The 21,613-nt window shown below is 55.9% G+C and overlaps 8 protein-coding genes across 8 annotated transcripts; 3 read left to right on the top strand and 5 right to left on the bottom strand.

Annotated features, from left to right (window-relative positions):
• Positions 1 to 97: 97 nt before the first annotated feature.
• Positions 98 to 1,285, top strand: Asppvi_005648 (pepsin-like aspartic protease; the record flags this gene model as incomplete). Its single annotated transcript, XM_043301564.1, has 1 exon — positions 98 to 1,285. One exon carries the CDS (start codon positions 98 to 100, stop codon positions 1,283 to 1,285), a length of 1,188 nt encoding a protein of 395 aa, XP_043157499.1.
• An 83-nt stretch (positions 1,286 to 1,368) lies between these two features.
• Positions 1,369 to 2,561, bottom strand: Asppvi_005647 (uncharacterized protein; the record flags this gene model as incomplete). Its single annotated transcript, XM_043301563.1, has 2 exons — positions 1,369 to 2,281; positions 2,338 to 2,561. 2 exons carry the CDS (start codon positions 2,559 to 2,561, stop codon positions 1,369 to 1,371), a joined length of 1,137 nt encoding a protein of 378 aa, XP_043157498.1.
• Positions 2,562 to 2,737: 176 nt separating this feature from the next.
• Positions 2,738 to 3,238, bottom strand: Asppvi_005646 (uncharacterized protein; the record flags this gene model as incomplete). The annotated part of the gene is made up of 1 exon (XM_043301562.1): positions 2,738 to 3,238. One exon carries the CDS (start codon positions 3,236 to 3,238, stop codon positions 2,738 to 2,740), a length of 501 nt encoding a protein of 166 aa, XP_043157497.1.
• Positions 3,239 to 3,659: 421 nt separating this feature from the next.
• Asppvi_005645 (MDR family MFS transporter) lies at positions 3,660 to 5,276 on the bottom strand (the record flags this gene model as incomplete). Its single annotated transcript, XM_043301561.1, has 1 exon — positions 3,660 to 5,276. The coding sequence occupies one exon, from the start codon at positions 5,274 to 5,276 to the stop codon at positions 3,660 to 3,662; it is 1,617 nt and encodes a 538-aa protein (XP_043157496.1).
• A 274-nt stretch (positions 5,277 to 5,550) lies between these two features.
• Positions 5,551 to 7,096, top strand: Asppvi_005644 (uncharacterized protein; the record flags this gene model as incomplete). The annotated part of the gene is made up of 2 exons (XM_043301560.1): positions 5,551 to 5,649; positions 5,702 to 7,096. 2 exons carry the CDS (start codon positions 5,551 to 5,553, stop codon positions 7,094 to 7,096), a joined length of 1,494 nt encoding a protein of 497 aa, XP_043157495.1.
• A 61-nt stretch (positions 7,097 to 7,157) lies between these two features.
• On the bottom strand, positions 7,158 to 7,873 carry Asppvi_005643 (glutathione S-transferase family protein; the record flags this gene model as incomplete). The annotated part of the gene is made up of 2 exons (XM_043301559.1): positions 7,158 to 7,769; positions 7,823 to 7,873. 2 exons carry the CDS (start codon positions 7,871 to 7,873, stop codon positions 7,158 to 7,160), a joined length of 663 nt encoding a protein of 220 aa, XP_043157494.1.
• A 144-nt stretch (positions 7,874 to 8,017) lies between these two features.
• On the bottom strand, positions 8,018 to 9,289 carry Asppvi_005642 (alpha/beta hydrolase family protein; the record flags this gene model as incomplete). The annotated part of the gene is made up of 1 exon (XM_043301558.1): positions 8,018 to 9,289. One exon carries the CDS (start codon positions 9,287 to 9,289, stop codon positions 8,018 to 8,020), a length of 1,272 nt encoding a protein of 423 aa, XP_043157493.1.
• A 304-nt stretch (positions 9,290 to 9,593) lies between these two features.
• Asppvi_005641 (polyketide synthase) lies at positions 9,594 to 21,419 on the top strand (the record flags this gene model as incomplete). Its single annotated transcript, XM_043301557.1, has 1 exon — positions 9,594 to 21,419. One exon carries the CDS (start codon positions 9,594 to 9,596, stop codon positions 21,417 to 21,419), a length of 11,826 nt encoding a protein of 3,941 aa, XP_043157492.1.
• Positions 21,420 to 21,613: the final 194 nt, after the last annotated feature.

The following is a 21,613-nucleotide window of genomic DNA, read 5'->3' as shown; positions in this document are numbered from 1 at the left end:
GCGGAAGAAGAAACCAGCGGTTTCTACTGTGACAAGATCGTCCATGACTCTTTCCATGCTTGGACTCGCTATCGCTGCCATCCCTGTCACGATCACCATGGCCAGTGCCAGTACTACTGTCCCGTCAGCTACAGCGTCGATCGCGCTGCCTATGCAGTCATCGGCGCTAGGTCCGCTATTCAACATCACCGTCGGGACACCTCCCCAGCCATTGACGGTGTTGAGCGACTGGACCTGGATGTCCCTGTTCACTCGCTCCGCACACTGCGAGGGAAGCTACAACGTCACCAATTGCATTCCACCGGGCCAGCAATGGTACAATGAGCGCCAGTCAACGACCTTTCACAATACCAGCTATGAAGCTACGGCCTGGGAGAACACCGCCTTCCTCCCTGGCTGCCCTTTTGCGGTGACCTACGGGCAGGACAGTGTTTGCATGGGCGAGATTTGCTCCGACGGGACGGTGTTCCAACTATCAAATTTCAACATCACCATCCCCAATGTCGTCCCATTCGGCGGTATCTTCGGACTCGCGCCCGTTTTGCCCGGTCTGAACGAGACTTTCTTCCCAGCCTCCTACCAGGCCTATCTAGCGGGCCAGTTGGGTCCCCAGGTTGGCTTCCATTCTTGTGCGGCCTTGTCCTCCAAGGAAACCTGCGGCGGAGGCGATATGCAACTTGTCCTTGGGGGCACCGCTGGCCCAGACGTGTACGACCCGTCTGAGTTGAATCTAGTTTGGTTCGATGTTGAAGCGGCAGCCTGGCTGTCTGAGAGTGCGCCGTTGAATGTCCGGCCCGCACGAAACAATTTCTGGGCTGTGCAATGGACGGGGATGTGGATTGGCGAGTATAGTCTACCGCTGACCCAATCTACCACATCGAGGGTGAATAATACCGTGCCCCTGGCCGTTTTCGACGAAGGGTCTGAAGGGTATAGTGCCCCGGTACCTGCAGCGGCCTTGGATGTGTTGCTGCGCGCGACAAATGCCACTGTTGTGTCCACCGCTTCCGGCTCGACGTATTCGCTTCCGTGTGATGTCGATCAAGACCGCCTTCCGATTCTGAGATATGAATTGCAGGGCAAGCACAACTATACCATTCTCCCTTCGGCGTATGTCACGCGCAGCGACGAGGGATGCCAGTTGAGGATCCGGGCGTGGAATTTCGAGAGCAACGGGCCCATGGCACTATTTGGACTGTCTTTCCTGGAACGGCTCTACATTATTTTGGACTTTGCGAATTTGCAAGTCGGGTTGGCTCCGTTGAGGACGGACTTGTTTGTATAATCTCCTCACTTTGCCTAGGGATCGCTGTTTGTATACAAGGTGTCCTTAGAGACCAAAACTGCTCAAATAGAAAGCTGCTTAATCTAAATACGAAGGAGTTTGACAAAAATAAACCAACAGCTCACTTTACTGTCCCGGTGTCCATTCAGGAAAACCTCCTTAGTCCGCTTGCTCCATTCCGTCAATAATCCCTTACGGGCGTCGTCGTCCAGCCCAGATGCCGCCACCTGCAACGCTTTGGCAAAGTATCCCGCGATGACAGCCATCATCCAATCCACCACGGTATCCGCGTACGATCGACTTGCCATTTTCGTTTCAGACTCGCCGCTACGGGCTTGGGCTTGCAACCGCTCGTACGCGGGATGGGTGATTTCCGCCTCGAAGAGCTCCTCCGTCTGCCAGAGATGCTTGACCTGAGCCAGGGACATTCGGACGTCCTCTATCGTCCGATCGTAGGTAGGGACTTGGAACGCGCCAGCTACCTCGGGGGATATCCTTCCGCTCATGACCATCTGGATCATGGCTTGTCGACAGGCATCCACCAGGTCAGGGTAATTGGGGACTCCTGTCGATGATTGACTCACGAATGAGAGAATCAAGGAGCCGTCTTGTCGGAACTCCTGAGCGCGTAGAGCCAAGAAGCGAATGAGGTCCTCGTGTGCCTGTTGGCGGTTCAAGTCCTGGTTCCCGTCTGCATTGGTTGGTGCGGGGGTGTGTGAGGGCGCTCGTTCCAGGTGATGGAGAGTCGCCAGGGAGAATCCGACGTCCACGGTGTTGCTCGGCACGACGCGGTCGTAGAAGCTCTTGGCCACCATGGACGTGAAGATTGAATGCCTCTTGGGCTGTTCAGGGAGCCACTCTATCTGATTGACGGTTTGCACGAGGGTGTTGAAATCGTTACCCGGACGATCTGAGAGGATCAGTTGGGCTTCGTGTTTCTCTGCATCGCTGGTGGAGAAGCGAGCCTTGAGAATGTGTTTGAACGGCAGGATTCTACTGTATCCTTCAGTCTCAGAGAACAGGTATAGAAGGGATATGTCAGGTATACGGACGAATTTGCTCCCTGGGCACACCCATACTCGACGGCAGTAAGCCTCTCAGATACAGTGCTGACTGGAATGGTATCAAACAAAGGCAATGCTCGCTGCATGGCAGCCGCCTGCAGGGCCGAGTGTGCATTATAGAAGCCGGCACCCTGCATGGGGACATCGTTTTCTAGGACCCTGGAGTGGTCATGACCTTGGTCAACAGGGGCCGAGTGAGTTTGAGCCGTCATTGTGGACTTTGATAGACCTCAGATATCAATTGGCGCACACAATCTACAGTGGCTTACGACCCGCGGACGTCTTCTAATAATCATTGACATTTCGGTGGATTACTAACGTTCATTCTTGCTTCCGCCATCGTACAGTAGCACGTTCCCTTGCCGCTATAAATCCCGGATAGCTTCGCTCACAATTGAAAAGTCGACAACACAGCCGCAAAGAAACTCATCCAGCCGGGCAGGTCAGCCACCAGCACGCGAATCCGGTGGATATCGATCCAGCGCTTCAAGTCCTTGGTGCTTTGCCCCTTGGACCGATCCTCCATAATATCCCGGATGGGATACGCGATCAGGGGCACGAACAGAAAATGACACACCGTGAAACCCAGTCCGGCCCAGTACCACCGGCTGGATCGGAGCCGGTCTAGCGCGGGCCGGTCGATGAGCAGGTTGGCGACGGAGGAACTCAGAGTGAGGGTGTTGAGGCTGGCGATGATCCAGATGCCTTGCTCGAAGAATCGGCGGAAATAACGCGGCAGCATTGCCTCACTGTGATGTTTGTACTCGGGACGCAGGAAGCCGGAGAGGAACCAGTGCTCGTCCCAGGCGTACATGAGCGAGGAAGTGGTAGTGACTAGGGGGGCGATGCGCAGGAGTTTCATTGGGTCAAAGAAAAGCCCCGACGCCATATTGGCTGTTTGGAGGAGCGTATGGTAGATTGTACAATGTATTGAATGTCTGGCTGGGATGTATCGATGGCGCAGTCAGCGTTGAAAAAAATGCTGGTGAGGTATGAAGCTGAAATGGAAGAGGCGGCGAAATCCACCGAACGCGCCGAACAGAACCCACCGAATCAACTCCGCGGGTCAATTCCGCATGGGAGTGCTAGAAATACATGCAGACTGCTAATTGGATGCATGGCTCTAAGAGAATCGGAGATAATAATAGAAACAAGACGGACAAAATCTCTCTAATATATATATATAAATATATTTGGTGGATGCATTAGGCAATGGTTGTGTCACGTGCCAAAACTACAGCGTCCATTGAACCATGATCTTGTATTCCACAGCAGATGTGCGGGCAATACCGGCAAAGGGTAAGGCTAACTTAGGGAGCAGTCATTGGTGCAGCTTCCTTTCCTGTCTCCGTTTTTGTCTCGAGACCAAATTCGCTGCTGACCTCCTCCCGGAGATGTAGTCCCTTGATCAACAGGGCCAAAGGGACTCCGATCCCGCCAAAAGCAATCGAGACATACCACACCGTCTTCAAACTGTCCAGATAGACATGTAGAATGGCTGGCCACTGAGGGGAATGCCGATAGGCACCAAGAAATTCCTTCGTGGCATGTTGATAAGCGCCTCCGTTGACTAGCCATGAACGCGTGGCAGCGTCAGGAATCGTGTCCAAGAGATCATTGACCCGGGAATTGAACACGGCAGACGGAATCGCCGTGCCCCAGATAGATCCGAAGCTGCGAAGGAACGTCCAGGTCGCCGTCGCCGTGGCCACTTCGCTCTCCGGCAACGCAGCAAGAATGGCAGGGAGGCAGCTGGTGAAGATGAAGCCGGCACCCACACCGAACAGAATCTGAAATCCGACCCAGTCACCAGTCGAGGAGTGGTCGTCTAACAGGGTGAAGAGGCCACAGGCGATCGTCATCATGCCGAAGCCAGCAAAATGGAAGACGCGGTAGTGACCTGTCGCTGTGATGAAAATGCCGGCCAGCACGCCAAAGGGGGCGGTGGTGGTGGCGATGGGGAACAGCATAATGCCGGACCGAGTGGGAGAGGAGTCGAGTACGGCCTGGAAATATACGGGGAGAAAGTAGCATACCCAGTAAAGGAGGATGCCATGCAGGAAGCTCAGCACGAAGGTGGTGCTGGACGTCCGGTTGGCGAACAGCCGCATGGGCATCGTAGGCTCTTTGACGGCCGGAGTCGCTTCGTAGAGAAGAAAGCCTAGCAACCCAACAAATCCCAAGACTAGCGGGACGATGGTGCGCCAGGAGGACCAGGCATGGACGGTGCCTCCCCAGGTCAGCGCCAGGAGAATGGCCACCACTGCCAGAATCAGGATGGCATTGCCCACGTAGTCTACACGTTTTAAACGGTCGAGAAGATTGCCTTCCCGTCGGTAGCGCAATCGAAGGAATGGGATCAGCAGAGCCAGGGCGGCACCGGACAGGGGAAGGTTGATGTAGAAGATCCAGCGCCACGAGATGTGCTGGGCAAAAGCGCCTCCCAGGATGGGGCCCACGACAGATCCAATCGCCCACATCGACCCGATCAGACCGACGTATTTGCCCCGTTCGCGGAGAGAAACCAGGTCGCACACCACAATCTCCACCATCGTGTTGATGCCTCCTCCCCCAATGCCCTGCACCGTCCGGCCCCCGATCAACATGGCCGTATTGTTAGCACCACCCGCAATGCCACTGCCCAGAGCAAAGAGAGCAACAGATAGTAAAGTGAGGCTGCGCCGACCAAAGATGTTGGCAGCCTGGCCGAATAGTGGCTGGACGGCTGTCGAGGCGAGCAAATACGAGTTGATCGTCCAGACATAGAGCGTTTCCGAGTCGAGATCAGCGGCAATCGTGGGAAGTGCCGTGGAGATGATGGACGTATCCAGAGCCGAGAGAAAGGCAGTCATGCACAAAGCGCAAAAGATGACAGTGAACCGCCATCCTTTTTTGGGAGGTTGGGGGTCAGAATTGGATGTGGTCATCCCGAAATCATTCGTTGTTGTGGAGGAGTGTTGTATAATCATTCAATCGAAAAAGCTGAAATCGCAAAATAGAAGAATTAAGGAAGACAAAGAGAAAGGGGAGAAGTTGAGAGTGGCGCAACCTCGGAGCGATTCGGTGGGTTTTGGCTGGACGGAACGTGACCAACAGGATTAACCAAGACACCACAGTCATATGAAGGTGACATGACCCAAGAGCATGGCCAAGTTAATTAGTTTCAGTCTCCATCCAATATACCCAGTAAAACGTATCACAATGGGCGTTGTTGATCTCCAATCCCTGTCAACAGCAGGTCTGTTTCGCAGTGTGACTGCGGCAGTGATCCTCTGGTTTCTGATCCCCCGACTCTGGCAGGTGAGAGGAATCCAGGTAGTTTAATTGACAATGGTTTCTAAACCAATTGCAGGTTCTTCGCGCTGCCATCTCTCCCCTCAATCGCATTCCCGGTCCGCGGCTCCATAAACTGTCAGAATGGCCACTGGTGCTCGCCATCACCAAAGGACGCAGCCACCAGAAAATGCAGGACCTGCACCAGACATACGGCCCCATCGTGGTGCTAGCCCCTAACATGATTGCCGTATCCGATCGACAGCTCATCCGGCGTATCCTCGTCACAGAAGATTGGCCCAAATCCTCTGCCATCTATGCCAATTTCCGTCAGAACCCCGAGCGTCCCACGCTGTTGGCGTTTACCGATAAGAAGGCGTATGGGGTACGCAAGCGGCTCGTCTCATCCATGTTTGGAATCCGATATATACGGGGAATGGAGCCCATCATGCGCGACTGCGTCCAGATAGCGCTGGAGCAATTGCACAGCGCCTGCCAGCAACACGGCGGCGAGACGACTGTGGATATCCACCGACTCATGCGAGCCCTCGCGGTCGACATCATCGGCGCTACGACATTCGGGCAGTCGTTCCATGTGGTTGAGCAAGGAAGCCATCCCCTGCCGAAGAAGATCGAATACAGCCTGCTGCTGTCCGGAATTTTTCAATTCCTCCCCTGGTTGAAGGGACTGCCTGGGTTCCCAACCCGTGACCCGTACATTGACGAGTTCACCAGGGCGATTGTGGAGCGACGACGACAGACCATGAAAACAGAGCACCGGCATGATTTGCTGCAGAAGCTCGTGGAAGCAGTCGACGACCGGCCCCATTCGCCCTTTCGGACGTCAGATCTCCAAGATGAGGTGGTTGTGCTATTGACGGCGGGTAGTGAAACCACCGCCAACGCCGAGATTTTCCTCCTGATGCTTCTGGCCAAGCACCCGGACAAATTGGCCTTGCTGCACGAGGAGATCGATAGGTTCTACCCAGACCCGGAGGAGGAGACCACGGCCGAAAAGGCGCCCCAGATGCCGTACCTGCAGGCCTGCATCGATGAGACGATGAGGCTGTACGCCGCCATGGCAAGCGGCAGCCCGCGCGAGGCCMCCGAGGATGTGACCCTGCTGGGATATCACATACCCAAGGGTACTACAGTCTTCCCCACGACGGCCACTTTGCATCGTGATCCAGATATTTGGCCCCAGCCGAATGACTTTTTGCCGGAGCGCTGGTTGGATCCTGCTGTCGGACTGAAGCGCAATGAGCTGCCCTTCTATCCATTCTCAGCAGGCAGTCGGGTGTGTATTGGCAAGTATTTTGCCTTGCAGGAGATCTACCTGAGCGTCGTGTCGCTCTTGAGGAGGTTTTCACTGGAATACGTACCGGGACAGGACGAATCGACGGTTTTCCGGGTGGCATTACAGCTGAGTGCAGGGAAGTACATGGTCAAGATTCGTGAGCGTCGACGGCAATAGATAGATTGATATACGTCAGCTAAATTACATCAAAATTTCGAGATACTTGTTATGGTGTTGTCTAAGGGTGCTCTTGTCTCGCGCTGATAAAAGTCGCCTCGGAAAAAACACAGCGGATCTCCTCCTGGCCGATGACCCGGTGATACCATCGAGTCACCGAGGGGAATTCCTCGCGCATCTTTGCATCAATCACCTGCATGAATCCCCAGTATAAAGCACTAGCCAGCGAGAGATCCGCCAGGCTCAGCTTTCCTTCGGTAACCACCCACTGTCCTACCGCCAGATGTCTTTCGAGACACTGCAGTCCCCGGCGGAGAGCGGCCATGGATCGCTCCTCGACCGTGACATCAAATGCCGCCATCCCAACTCGCCACATCACCAGTTGGATGATCGGGTCCATGATCTCATGGTCAGCGAAGCAGATCCATTGACGGATCGAGGCACGTTCGAGAGCATCGCGCCCAAGGAGCTGTTCGCGATGGGGACCACTGTCAGCAACGAACTGAGCAATGGCATCAGATTCGAACAGGAGCGCTCCATGGGAAGTTTCCAGGCAGGGAACCTTGCCCATGGGGAATTTTGCTAGAAACTCGGGCGAGCGGTTGGTGATCCCCATCTGGAAATCGGGAGCTAGATTGATGTCGAGCCCATTGATCTGGGCTGCAGCCTGGATCTACGCATGGTTCAGTGGTGAATAAGATAGGCAGGATAGAAATCTTCAAGTACCTTCAAGATCCGTGCGTTGGGAGTATACGTATACAGTGTTCCAAAGGCCATCGTCTCTCGCGTCTCATGAGTTGCATTACAAGGATGGAGCTCACTATCTCACAGCACCAAGTACATAAATAAAATCAAATCCAGCCAATCCTCCGCGCCTCAGATCTCTCCCACCCTTCACCTGACGCTTCGGCGGATTCCCACTCATCGGCGGATTTGCAGCTGCTCGTCCAGCCAAGCAAACATGCGCTGCTGCTTAATGCCGATTGCGCCGATTTTGGCCTGTAACCCTCCCTGGCCAACACCCTCAGCCACCCACAGCTTTTTCTTGCTCTCGGGTAGATGCTGCAGCTTGGCGAAGATCCGTTCCGCGTTCATCTCCGGCGCAAAGTACATGGTGTCCTTGGCTCCCGTCACCAGAACTGCCCCGTCGATTTTTCGGAGGAATTCCTTGCCATCAGGCAGTCGCAGGGTAAAGGTCTGCATTCGGCGCATCACGTCCGCCGGCGTGGCAACACCATACACCCACATGCTGTGCCCAAACTCCCACGCTAGCTGGAAGCTCTGCCTTGACAGGCAACCCACCACCCAGTTGAAGACAGCGTCACTGATCCAGCCGCTGATCCAGCCGTTGATGAACCATGAAGGCATGCGCGTGCGGGTGATGTCGAACATATCGTAGAATCCGTCGCAGGAGACACAAGCCCGGATCCGGGAATCGGCGGCTCCTCGAAGTGCCAGATATCCGCCCATGGAGGCGCCGAAGATGGCAATTGCGTTCGGATCAATGTTGTAGGGCGCAGCGGGACCAGGCAGGAGAGTGTCAATCACGTAGTCCAAGACTCTGCCGATGACTATCTCCCAGTCCGGTCGGAAGGGCTTGTTGTGATGTCGTAAGACGGTTCCTTGACCGGGTCCATCGAAGATCAGGACGGCGTATCCTCGTTGGGTGGCTCCTGATGCCACGTAGAAGTAGAGCTCCTCTCCAATGGAATCGAATCCCCCGGTGTGGACGATCAACGGGGTTCCCCCAGACAGCCGTTTCTGTGCCGGAGGGAGGAAGAGATATCCGGGCAGATGGATGTCTTCGTATGGAATTTCCAAGATCATGGTTGGGCCTTCCAGCAGAGCAATCGCTTGTTTGAAACAAGACACGCTCTGCTCAAAGACGCGGACGAGGCGCGGATCAGACGGGGTGCAATGAAGGAAGAATTCGCTAGCCCGCCAGTAGTTGGACGAACGGAAGAAAGCCCATCTGGCAGCCTCGCTGTCGTTTTCCTGGAGGGCCTCTTCGCCAAGTGTCTTTGCCCGTCCTGCCAGATCGGTCCAGACATTGTACCAGCTGTCGATGTCGCCGTCCTTAATGCGCGACACGGCTTCCAGACACTCGCCAATCTCGGCTCCCTGCACAGGGGCGGTGCCAATGACGCGAAGGAATTCAAAGTCAAAGAATTCTGACTTGAAGAACCAGCCCATGGTGGTGGGGAAGTACAGCCAGCAGTTGATGTCTTGGTGTAGGCCAAAACTGAGGCTACTTGTGGATATCCACCGTATATGAAGCTGGGCTTCGGTGGATTTCGCCTTCTCGACCATGTGGCCTCCGATGGACCATATGCACACGTGGGTAGATGGAGCTGTGGATCTCTTGATATTATATATATCATTGCAGCGGTAGCATGCTCGTGCCACCCTGCATCCGCTGCCTCCCTCATTCTACTATCGATCTAGGCTTCAACATCCTATATCCTAACCATTCGTTTACTCGATCCTTTCTCTTACAATGGCTCCTCAACAACGTTCGGAGCCGATCGTGGTCGTGGGAACTGGCTGTCGCTTCCCCGGTGGCATCCACAGCCCATCTCAGCTCTGGGAAGCAATCTGCTCCCAGAAAGACCTTCTCGCTCGCATTCCACCGTCCCGGTTCAACACCAAGGGCTTCTATCACTCGAATGGCGAGCGACACGGCAGCACAAACGTTGACCAAGCCTACATGCTTGGCGATGATATCAGGGCCTTCGATGCCAACTTCTTCGGCATCAATCCCCGAGAAGCCGAAGCTATCGATCCTCAGCAGCGGATGCTCCTCGAAACCGTTTACGAGGCGATGGAGGATGCCGGTCTGACCATCTCCGGAATGAAGGGATCAGACACCGCAGTGTATGTTGGCCTGATGACGGGTGACTATCACGAAATGCAGATCCGCGACCCGGAGAATATGCCCATGTATATGGCCACTGGAACCGCTCGCAGCATCGTTTCCAACCGGGTTTCATACTTCTTCGACTGGAAGGGACCCTCCATGACCATTGACACCGCCTGTTCCTCCAGCCTTGTCGCTCTGCATCATGCCGTCCAATCCCTCCGAGCTGGAGAATGTCGCATTGCCGTGGCAGCTGGGGCCAACCTCATTCTTGGGCCCGAGATGATGATTGCCGAGTCGAATCTGCACATGCTGTCACCCACTGGACGATCTCGAATGTGGGATACCGCAGCGGATGGATATGCCCGCGGTGAAGGCTTTGCCGCGGTCATGCTCAAGACGCTCTCCCAGGCCCTGGCCGATGGGGATGCCGTGGAATACATTATCCGGGAAACCGGAGTCAACCAGGATGGGCGGACACAGGGTATCACCATGCCGAACGCAGAGTCCCAGACAGCTCTGATCCAGCAGGTCTACCACAGGGCCGGCCTCGACTACACGCGCCCTGAAGATCGGTGTCAGTTCTTCGAGGCGCATGGAACGGGGACACCCAGAGGCGACCCCATCGAGGCGCGTGCCATCCGAGATGCTTTCTTCGTTGACTCCCCAACGACAGAAGAGTCGATTTACGTTGGTTCAGTGAAGACGGTCATCGGCCACCTGGAGGGCTGTGCGGGCTTAGCCGGTCTACTCAAAGCAGCTGAAGCAGTGCGTCGAGCTGAAATTCCCCCCAACATGCATTATACAGCCATGAATCCCGATATTGTCCCTTTTGCTCAGCATTTGCGGGTGCCGACCAAGACCCTTCCCTGGCCTGGTCACAGCTCGGTTCGCCGGGCGAGCGTCAACTCATTTGGTTTTGGAGGAACCAATGCCCATGTCATCATTGAGAGTTATGATCGCCCCAATCCAAGCCATAGTCCTTCGTTGCCCACCATCTTACCCATTCCGTTTACCTTCTCGGCCGCCAAAGAGACGTCGTTGGCCCGTCTGATCACTGAGTATATCGATCTGATCAAATCCGACAACGCCCCACCTCTCCATGAGATGGCCGTGACTTTGGCAACCCGACGAACCCAACACTCGATCCGGGCCACCTTCTCTGGCAAAGACAAGGACCAGCTTCTGCACGAATTGGAGACTGCGCTCACCACACCGTCAGTGGGAGAGCGTAAGCAGACAGCACCCATATCGAACCGGATTCTGGGCGTCTTCACTGGCCAAGGCGCTCAATGGGCATGTATGGGACGGGAAATCCTTCTGTCATCTCCAATGGCAAGGGAGACTTTGAAAAACCTCCAGGCATCTCTGGACGAGCTTCCAGATGGACCAAAATGGACTCTAGAATCGCAGCTGACGCAGACTGAGGACCCATCGCTGATCCAGGAAGCCGCGCTATCGCAGCCCCTGTGCACCGCAGTGCAGGTGATGTTGGTTGATTTGCTGCGGGCTGCGCATGTCTCCTTCCACACGGTGGTAGGCCATTCGTCTGGAGAGATTGCCGCGGCGTATGCGGCCGGAATGATCTCTGCACGGGATGCCATTCGCATTGCATATTACCGCGGATTGTACGCCAAGTTCGCCAGAGGTAGAGAAGGCGGAAAAGGCGCCATGATGGCCGTAGGCATCAGTTTCGACGAGGCCCAGGAGTTCATCAAAGACTCCAGGTTCCAAGGCCGCATCGCCGTCGCTGCCAGCAATGCGCCCCGATCCGTGACCCTCTCCGGGGATGAAGATGCTATTGGCGAGGCCAAAGCTATTTTTGAGCAACAGGAGACCTTTTGCCGCCTCCTCAAGGTCGATACCGCATACCATTCGCACCACATGCTTCCCTGCCTCGAGCCATATATTGCCTCCCTACAGGCTTCCGCGATCGCCCCCTTGAAGCCCAGCGACGAATGTATCTGGGTTTCAAGTGTGCACGGACGAGTAATGACCACTGACGAGGAGGGGGAGACACTCAGGGCAAAATACTGGGGTGACAACATGGCCAATACAGTGCTTTTCTCTCAGGCGGTTCAGAAAGCGACGCGGCTACACGGCCCCTTTGCTCTCGGACTGGAGGTTGGGCCCCATCCCGCATTGAAAGGACCCGTCACCCAAACGACAAAGGAAGGGACCGGTCAGGTATTGCCGTACAGTGGCACCTTGGCTCGTTTTGGACACGATGTTGCGGCCCTCTCGGACGCATTGGGCTTTTTGTGGAAGGAGATCGGCCCTCATGCTGTTGATCTTCGTGCATACAGTGCCGCAGCGTTTGAACTGTCATTCCAGCGCAGTTTCCACCCGCAGCTACCGCGGTACCCGTGGGACCACAGTCAGCGATTTTGGAAAGAGTCCCGTGTGTCGAGAAGATATCGCCAACGCCAAGGCAACAGGCACGATCTTCTCGGCGCTCGCTGTCCTGACGATCATGACCATGAGATGCGATGGAGGAACACCCTGCGTGTCTCTGAAGCCCCGTGGCTATCCGGTCATAAGGTCCAGGGGCAGGTTATCTTCCCAGCGGCAGGGTATCTTGTAATGGCAATGCAGGCTGCACAAGAACTCGCTGCCGACGCTCCGATTTCCATGCTACATCTCCTTGATGTCAATATCGACCGGGCGATTGCGCTCCCAGAGGACAAGGGGGTGGAGGTCATGTTCCATCTTCGGCCAGATACTATTACCTCCTCTGTGATAGAGGCTAAGTTCTCGTGTTACTCGGCCACTTCGGACGAGGAAGGGGCCCGGTGGCAGCGGAACGCCTCTGGAGTGGTGCAGGTCCATCTAGGTCCAGCAGGCCACATCCAGCTTCCATCCCCGCAGGAAGAGCCCGTCTCTCTGGTGCCTGTGAAAATGGAGACATTCTACGAGTCTCTAAGCAAGATCGGCTTGGAGTATACAGGCCTCTTCCAACGGCTAGACCAAGTGAACCGTCGTGCCGGCCGGGCCACTGGTTACGCTCAGGATATCTCTTCTGACAGAGAAATGCCTGTCATGATCCATCCCGCTCTTTTAGATGCCGCGTTTCAGACCATTTTTGCTGCCTTCTGCTGGCCAGAAGACGGCAGCTTGCATGGCCCCTACGTCCCCACCCATCTTCGATCTCTCAATATCGTACCAATGACCCCTTGTGACGGTCAGAAGATGACAATCGAATGCACAATCACGGGATCACTACCGCAGACTGTCACAGCAGACGTAGACATCTTCACACCAAACAACCCGCGTGTCCAGTTAGAGGGACTGACCTGCACGCTGTTGGACCCTCCAACCCCCGAGGACGACTGCGAACTATTCGCCGAGACGGTCTGGCAGGCCGATGCCGGGGCCGGTTTCAATCCCGCTGACCTGGCTTCCGACTGTACCGATGACCTGGAGCTTGTGGACCTTTGCGAGCGGCTGTCCTACTCTTATCTCCGTCAGCTCAATGCCGCTATTGACCGCAGGGATGTGGATTCCTTTGTCTGGCATCACCAGCGTATCTTCGAGTTCATCGACTACCTCTTTCCGCTAATTGAAAGCGGCCAGCACCCCACCATCCGTGCTGAATGGAAAGACGATTCCCACGAGTGGCTGCTTGCCCAGGCGCGACAGCACCCTGGCATGGTGGATCTGCAGCTAATCTCTGCAGTTGGAGAACACATCGCGGACGTGGTTCGGGGCAAAACCACCATGCTGGAGCATATGATCGCCGATAACACATTGGACCGATTCTACAAGTACGGACTCGGGTTCCAGCGGGCCAATACCGCTCTTAGTCGTGTAGCTGGGCAGATCGCCCATCGATACCCGCGCATGAGGATCTTGGAGATTGGCGCCGGCACCGGGGGGGCAACCAAGGGGATACTGGAGCAGCTGGGCGATGCGTTTGAGCAGTACGTGTTTACCGATATCTCCACGGGCTTCTTCGAGAAAGCACAGGAACAGTTTGCCGAGTGGGCGTCGCGTATGACGTTTCGGCCTCTTAACATTGAAGAGGATGTCGCCGCCCAGGGGTTCGAGGACGGTACTTTTGACCTGATTATCGCCTCTAATGTTCTTCATGCGACCAGGAAGCTGGAGTATACGATGCAGAACGTCCGGAGGTTGCTAAAACCGGGCGGCTACTTGCTTCTCCTGGAGGTAACAAGCGACATTCTGCGGGTCAAGTTCATGATGGCAGGCCTCTCGGGATGGTGGCTGGGCGCTGATGACGGCCGACGATATGCCCCGACCATCAGCGCGCCTCAATGGCACGAACTCCTGATTCGTACCGGATTCTCCGGGGTCGATCAGAGGGTGACTGACTTCCAGGACGGGTCCAAGCATATGACCTCTGTGATGCTCTCTCAAGCAATGGATCCTGACGTTGCCTTGTTAAAGGATCCCCTGGCCGAGTCTCACCCTCCGATCACTGTGGATCGTATCGTGCTTGTCGGATGTCGTACTGCAACTGTACGAACGCTAGCGGAGCAACTCTCGTCTCTGATTCTGAGCTGGAGCTCTGAGTCCCCTGTCATCGTGCCTTGTTTGGAGGACATGGTTCACTCCGATATAGGCTCTGCCGCAGCAGTTGTATGTCTGGCTGACCTGGAGCAACCCGTGGTGTGGGGTATGAACGATGAACGCCTCGCTGGACTGAAGAAGCTTCTCAATGGTTGCCGTCAGCTGCTGTGGATCACGTCTGGAGCTCGCGATAGCAACCCGTACGCCAACATGAGCATCGGGCTCGGACGGTCGTTGGTGTACGAATACCCCTATATCCGGATGCAATTCCTCGATTTGGCCAGCGGTTGGGAAGGCCAGGCGGCACATATTTCGACTGCCCTGGCCCGTCTTGTTTTGGCGGACAAGATGGAGCTCCCATCGAAGCGGATGTTGTGGAGTGTCGAGCCTGAAATCGTATTGCAGGAGGGCCGCTGGATGATCCCTCGCATCCTACCCAACGATCATATGAACCGTCGCCTCAATGCCAGCAGAAGGAGAATTACAAATACCCTTTCATTGACGAATTGTCCCGTGGAAGTAGTCGGCGATGGGGCAGATGTGTGGTGTGAGAATGCAGGCCTTGCGATGCAGAATGATACGCTCTTGGTTCGGACCCAATACGCTCTTCTACACGGTCTTTCACTGACCGAGTCTGCCCGTCTATATCTATCAATTGGTAAGGTGGAGCATTCCAATTCAAGCAGCCCTCTTCCTGCGGGCTCGACTGTCCTGGCTCTAAATCACCGGAACTTGTCACTCTCACGGGTCCCCCTGACCTATGCTGTCCCCATTGAGAGCTCCAGCGCGACGCCGGACTATCTACTGTTTACTGCGCTGGCACTCATGGTCAACGCAGTCCTCGATCAGGTTGCCTCGCAAGGACATATCCTTCTGGTGGAACCAAATCCAGTTGTGCGGCGATTCGTTGAGAATCGTGCGCGCAACCAGAGGTTGTCGCTGTCAGTTGTGTATTTCTCCCCCGGACATGAAGACGCTATCTATATCCCTCGCTTGCTCCCTCATCGTCATATCTCCGGACGTCTTCCCGTCGAAGTAGATTGCGTACTCGACTGCTGCGTTGAAAGACACCCGCTGGAGGAATTGCCGCGTCGACGTCACACCATTCGTTTGCTTGACATCTTCCAGAACCCCTCTGCGTCCCACAGTACAGCAGCATTACCTTCACAAGAAGACCTGAAGAGAGCCATGGAAGCCGCATCAGCATGCCTTGAATTGCACAAAGTTTCCCTTCAGCTCATTCCTCTGGCTGATGTCGGTAATGCGCGGCCTTCCGCGAATTATACCTCCGTTATCGACTTTACAACCTCATCGACTGTTCAGGCACTTGTACGGCCTATCGACACCCACACTCTCTTCCGGTCGGACCGATCCTATCTGCTTGTTGGCTGCACGGGTGGACTGGGGCAGTCACTCACCCGCTGGATGGTGCAAAATGGCGTTCGCTACCTCATCCTGACCAGCCGAAGCGTGAACAAGGTGAATCGAGTATGGTTGGACGAACTGGAGCGCATGGGTGCGCAGGTTCATCTATTTGAACTGGACATTGCAGACAAATCGGCCCTACTAGCTATGCATGACCAGGTCCAGCGGCAACTGCCCCCCATTGCCGGAGTGGCCAACGCAGCCATGGTGCTTTCTGATCGCCTCTTCAACGACATGACGGCGGAGGATCTCCAAAAGGTGCTGAATCCCAAAGTTGCCGGTACTGCCCATCTAAACGAGTTATTCTCCACTCCCACGCTGGACTTCTTTGTGCTATTCTCCTCGCTGGCCAGCATCGTGGGAAACCGCGGCCAGTCCAATTACGGTGCAGCGAATTTGTTCATGACGAGCTTGGCCGCTCAACGCAAGCAACGGGGCCTTGCCGGCTCCGTGCTTGACATTGGTATGGTGTTGGGCATAGGGTACGTCTCCCAAACCGGCATCTACGAATCCACGCTGCGCCGGTTCAACTACATGCCCATCTCGGAACCCAAGTTCCACGTCATGTTCACCGAGGCTATCATCGCTGGTCGTCCGGACCAACTAGGCGCCCCCGCCGAGATCATCACCGGTCTGCATCGCATCGCCGAGTCAGATGAGAGTGAACGACAGGCCTTCTGGGCGGGTAATCCACGCTTCTCCCACTATACTGTCCGCGACAATACAGGTCCTGAACGGACAGACACTGCGGTCGTCGCGCTAAGGAGACAGTTGGCCGAGGTTGAGGACCTGGAAGAGACCACGCAGGTGGTTTCGGATGGCTTCCTGGCCAAACTCGGGAGAATTCTCCAAGTTCCCTCCGAGCAGATAAATCCTGCCCAGCCGCTGATCAATCTGGGCGTTGACTCGCTAATGGCTGTCGAGGTGCGATCCTGGTTCCTCAAGGAGATGGACGTGGATGTGCCGGTATTGCGCATTCTCGGCGGCGCCTCACCTCTGGAGCTCTGCCAGGAGGCCGCTGGTCGCTACATGGCCTCGCGGGCGCCTACACCCCCGCTGATGGACATGTCCGGGACGTCCTCCATGAGTACAAGTCAGATGCTCGACTCCAGCCAGCCCATGAGCTCAGCGACCTCTCACACAGGTCCGCTTTCGTCTGAAGGGATTAAGACCCCTCCGGAGACTGTTGACTCGATGGAGGCTTCGTCTGTCGAAGAGCAGGAGGTGGTGGTGGAGGAAGAGGACTGGGAGGTGCCCGAAAGGGACCGCATGTCGTTTGCCCAGGAGCGGCTGTGGTTCCTGAGAGTGTTCCTGGAAGATCGCGCAACGTACAACGTGACTATGATGTACCGTGTGTGCGGACCCACGGCCAGTGCACTTAGTGATGCCTTCAATGCTGTAGTTAACCGCCATGACGTTTTGCGGTCCGCATACCGCGAGAACCCAGAGTCTGGCCTCCCGTACCAGGCCGTTTTGCGCCAGTCTCCGTTCCGATTGTCTCAAAGGGAAATTTGCACGGGAGAGGGAGAGATTGAGCAGGAATTCCAGAGACTCTGCCAGCACGCTTATGATCTTGAACACGGAGAATCCATGGCTGCAGTGTTGTTATCACATGGGCCAGTCAGCCATACTCTTCTATTGGGCTTTCATCACATCGTTTTCGACGGGTTCAGTGGTCAGGTCTTTATCAAGGATATGGCCGCTGCATTGTCTGGTCACCGTCTCCCTCCTCTGCTTCATCAGTACACTGATTTCGCCCGCCGCCAACGGGCCCGAGTACAGAACGAGATGACAGACGATATTGGGTATTGGAAGCAGGCGTTTGCTACGCTGCCAGATCCTGTGCCTCTATTCGATTTCTGTCAGGTCACGACCCGGCGAACCTTGACCGATTATACTACGCATGGAGTCCAGCGTTCGATCCCGACGTCGACTGTGCACACCTTCAAAGAGATGGTGCGACAGTTCCACGCGACCCCTTTCCACGGCCATCTGGTCATTCTGCAGCTTCTTCTCGCTCGCCTTTTGGAGCTGACTGAGGTCTGCATCGGAATCACGGACGCCAACCGTACAGACCCTGATTTTCTCGAGACAATCGGATTTTTTGTGAATCTTCTTCCCCTCCGCTTTGAGATTGGGCAGCACGAGTCCGTAAAAGGGCTGCTGCAGAATACGCGCGACGTCACCTATCGAGCTCTACAGCACTCCCAGGTCCCGTTCGATGTCATTTTGGATGCGCTGGCAGTTCCCCGGTCGACCACGGAAAGTCCACTCTTCCAGATTCTCATGAACTACAAGATGGGATCTGCCGGCAGGGTCAAAACAGACGGACTGGATGCGGAGTTGCTGCAGTTCCAAGACGCCCGCAATCCATATGATCTGGTTTTCGATATCGAGGAGCAAGATGACGGGACCACGCTCGTTGGCCTCCAGTCGCAGTCCTACCTCTACAGCCAAGAAGATCTGGGCATGTTGCTGGATGCCTACGTCTGCCTACTGACATCGTGCGCCATCAACCCCAGCTGGCCTCTCGGTAAGCATACTCTCTACCATGAAGGAAGGGTGAGCGCCGCACTGGACCTGGGAAGGGGACCTCGACTGGACTTGAGTGAAGTCGTGACTCTTTGTCGCCGAATCGACGAAACCGTTGCCATTCAGCCAGTCAAAACGGCCGTCAGGGATTACGAGGGTCATTCCCTCACCTACGGACAGATGCACAGCCAGATTCAATTCATTGCAGCCACGCTGGAGGCCAGCGGAGTGCGTCCAAAGGACTATGTCGCGGTCTTCTGCGAGCCTACCATCCACTCTGTCTGCTATTTGCTCGCCATCTGGCGTCTGAATGCCGTCTACGTTCCATTGGATCCTCAGAACCCGGCAGCCCGCTTGCAACTGATTCTAGACGATTGCCAACCGAAGGTCCTTATCTACCACGAAGCAACCGAACCGACAGTCCGCGAGTTCCACCTGTCTGCCACCAAGCCCATCACCTTCTCCGCTTTCACTGCTTCGGCAATTCCCCCCGTTCCTGACCGATCCGAGTCCTCCGCTCCCGCCTGCGTCTTGTACACTAGTGGCTCGACAGGGGTGCCCAAGGGGATTGTCCTGACCCATGGCAGCTTTGTCAACCAGATCATGGGCGTTCGGCAACAGTTCTCCGTGGGACGCGAGACGGTCCTACAGCAAAGCTCGCTCGGGTTCGATGTCTCCCTGGACCAGATGCTGCAGCCACTCGTCGGCGGAGGCACCCTGGTGGTGGCTCCTCGCCATCTACGTGGTGATGCCGTGGAACTGGCCCGGTTGATGGTGCGAGAGCATGTCACTTACACCTACGCCACCCCGTCCGAGTACGTGGCTCTGCTCCGGTACGGCGGGGATTTGTTACGGCAGAGCTCGTCCTGGCGATTCGCCTTCGTCGGGGGAGAAGCGCTCCCTCCGCATTTGATCAGGTCCTTTTATGCTCTTCAGCGTCCGGGCCTCCGGCTTATTAACAGGTATGGCCCCACGGAAATTACGGTGTCTAGTAGTTGTCTATCTATCGATACGTGTGATCCCGCCGTTCTCCAGCTATCGCGGGTCAGTGTGGGACCCTCGCTGCCAAACTACGCGACCTACATCATGGACGACAAGGGACGTCCTCTGCCTGTCGGATACGTAGGGGAAATTGTCATCGGCGGGCCGGGGGTGGCTCAGGGCTATCTACAAAAGGAAGAGCTCACCCGTGAACGATTCGTGCCGGATCCGTTTAGCATGCCGCAGCAATGCGGCCGCATGTATCGGACTGGAGACAAGGGCCGGTTGCTCCCGACCGGAGAATTGATGTATCTGGGCCGAATAAACGGAGATATTCAGATAAAACTGCGAGGCTTCCGGGTGGAACTGGACGATATTGCGCAAACCATCCTTCGCGTGGCTGAGGGGCGTCTGGCTGATGCTGTCGTCTCTGTTCGCGGCATCCACAATGAGGACGGGGATCGACGGTTCCTGGTGGCTTTTGCTGTCCCTGCGCAGCAGAACAATGGGGCTGGCGAGACTCAGCCGTTCCTTGACCAACTTGTCCACTCTCTCCCTCTGCCTCCGTACATGATTCCCCGGCTGATTCTCGCTGTCGATCATCTGCCGCGGAATCCCAATGGCAAGCTGGACAGACGCGCGTTGGACCAACTGCCGCTGCCTTCGCCGTCCATCGACGCTCATTCGCAGAAGCTCACTGCCGCACAGGAGGCTGTAATTTGCGTGTGGAAGCGATGTCTCGATTCATCTAGTCTGCCTAGCTCATGGAGCCCCGCCGCGGATTTCTTCCAGCTGGGCGGCAACTCGCTCCTGATGGTCCGTGTGCAAGCGCTACTGTCTGAGGCCTTGGGTCATCAGGTTGCACTGCATGAGCTGTTCCAGTCGAGCACCGTGCAAGGAATGGCCGCTCGCTTCGCTCCGGAGGAGCTCGCCCACTCCACCGCTCTGATCGACTGGGAATCGGAGACAACACCAGGCGAACCGGAGCGACAGGCAGCCGAGTCTGTCTCACCGGCTCGGCTCCGTCCCAGCGACGGGAAGATCGAAGTATGTCTGACAGGATCCACCGGGTTCTTGGGCTCCGCCCTTCTTCGCCACTTGGTCGCCGATCCTCGCGTGTCCCGTATCCATTGTGTCGCCGTTCGCTCCTCGGATCCAACTCGCCCGCGGTCCTTAGCCGTTGCCTCCGACAAGATCGTGGTCTATGCGGGCGATCTGACGGCGCCTCGTCTGGGTCTCGACCCGGATACATGGGACGCCTTGGGGGAACAGGTGGACGTCATCATCCACAACGGGGCGGATGTGTCGTTCCTAAAGTCTTATCATTCACTGCGCAAGGCCAATGTCCAGTCGACACGCGAGTTGGCCTGCCTGGCCCTGCGCCGCCGCATCCCGCTGCATTTTGTCTCCACGGGAGGAGTGGCCCAGCTGGCTGAGGTCGAAACCCTCGCACCGCAATCGGTCATGCGTTTCGTGCCTCCAGCAGACGGCTCCATGGGCTACATTGCCTCGAAATGGGCCAGCGAGGCCTATCTGGAATCGTGCGCGGCACAGTTCCAGCTGCCGTGTATCATCCACCGACCGTCCAACATCGTAGGCGATGGTGTTCCCTCAACCGATCTGATCCACTCTATCCTTGAGTTCTCGGTTCGAGTTCAGGGCGTTCCGGCTTTGGATAACTGGTCTGGAGCATTTGACTTTGTACCTGTGGGGGATGTCGCGATCGGGGTGTGTGGGGAGATGGTCCGCAGTGTCGATGCCCCAGAGCAGGGACTGGCTCCGCCGCGATATGTGCACCACTGCGGTGCGGAAAAGATCCCGGTCGGTAATATTGGCAGCTATCTGGAGAGAAAGCATGGCGTTACGCTTCGTGCGATGGACGTGGACTCGTGGCTCGATGCCGCCCGTACGGCTGGGCTTTCGGCGGCCATGGAGAGCCTGGTGACGGCAACATTGACAGAGAAGGATCATCATTTGCTGCCGTCGTTATCTCGGTAGCACTGTGTGAGTGAATGGATTAATTTTTGATGTGTTGTCATGTTGTGTATTGGCATGTGGATACTGCTGTCTAGCGTTGACGGATACTATGCCGTCTCTAGAATCAACTTAACTATGAAGCACTAGTATAATAATTAGATCGAGCTATCTCAGGTCTTTACCATCTTGAGAAAACTGGTCTGCGCCTAAGCTCG

The sequence above is a fragment of the Aspergillus pseudoviridinutans genome (genome assembly GCF_018340605.1).
Source record: "Aspergillus pseudoviridinutans IFM 55266 DNA, scaffold_4, whole genome shotgun sequence".
In the NCBI taxonomy this organism is placed as follows: domain Eukaryota; kingdom Fungi; phylum Ascomycota; class Eurotiomycetes; order Eurotiales; family Aspergillaceae; genus Aspergillus; species Aspergillus pseudoviridinutans.
This window is presented reverse-complemented; position numbering and strand designations above follow the sequence as displayed.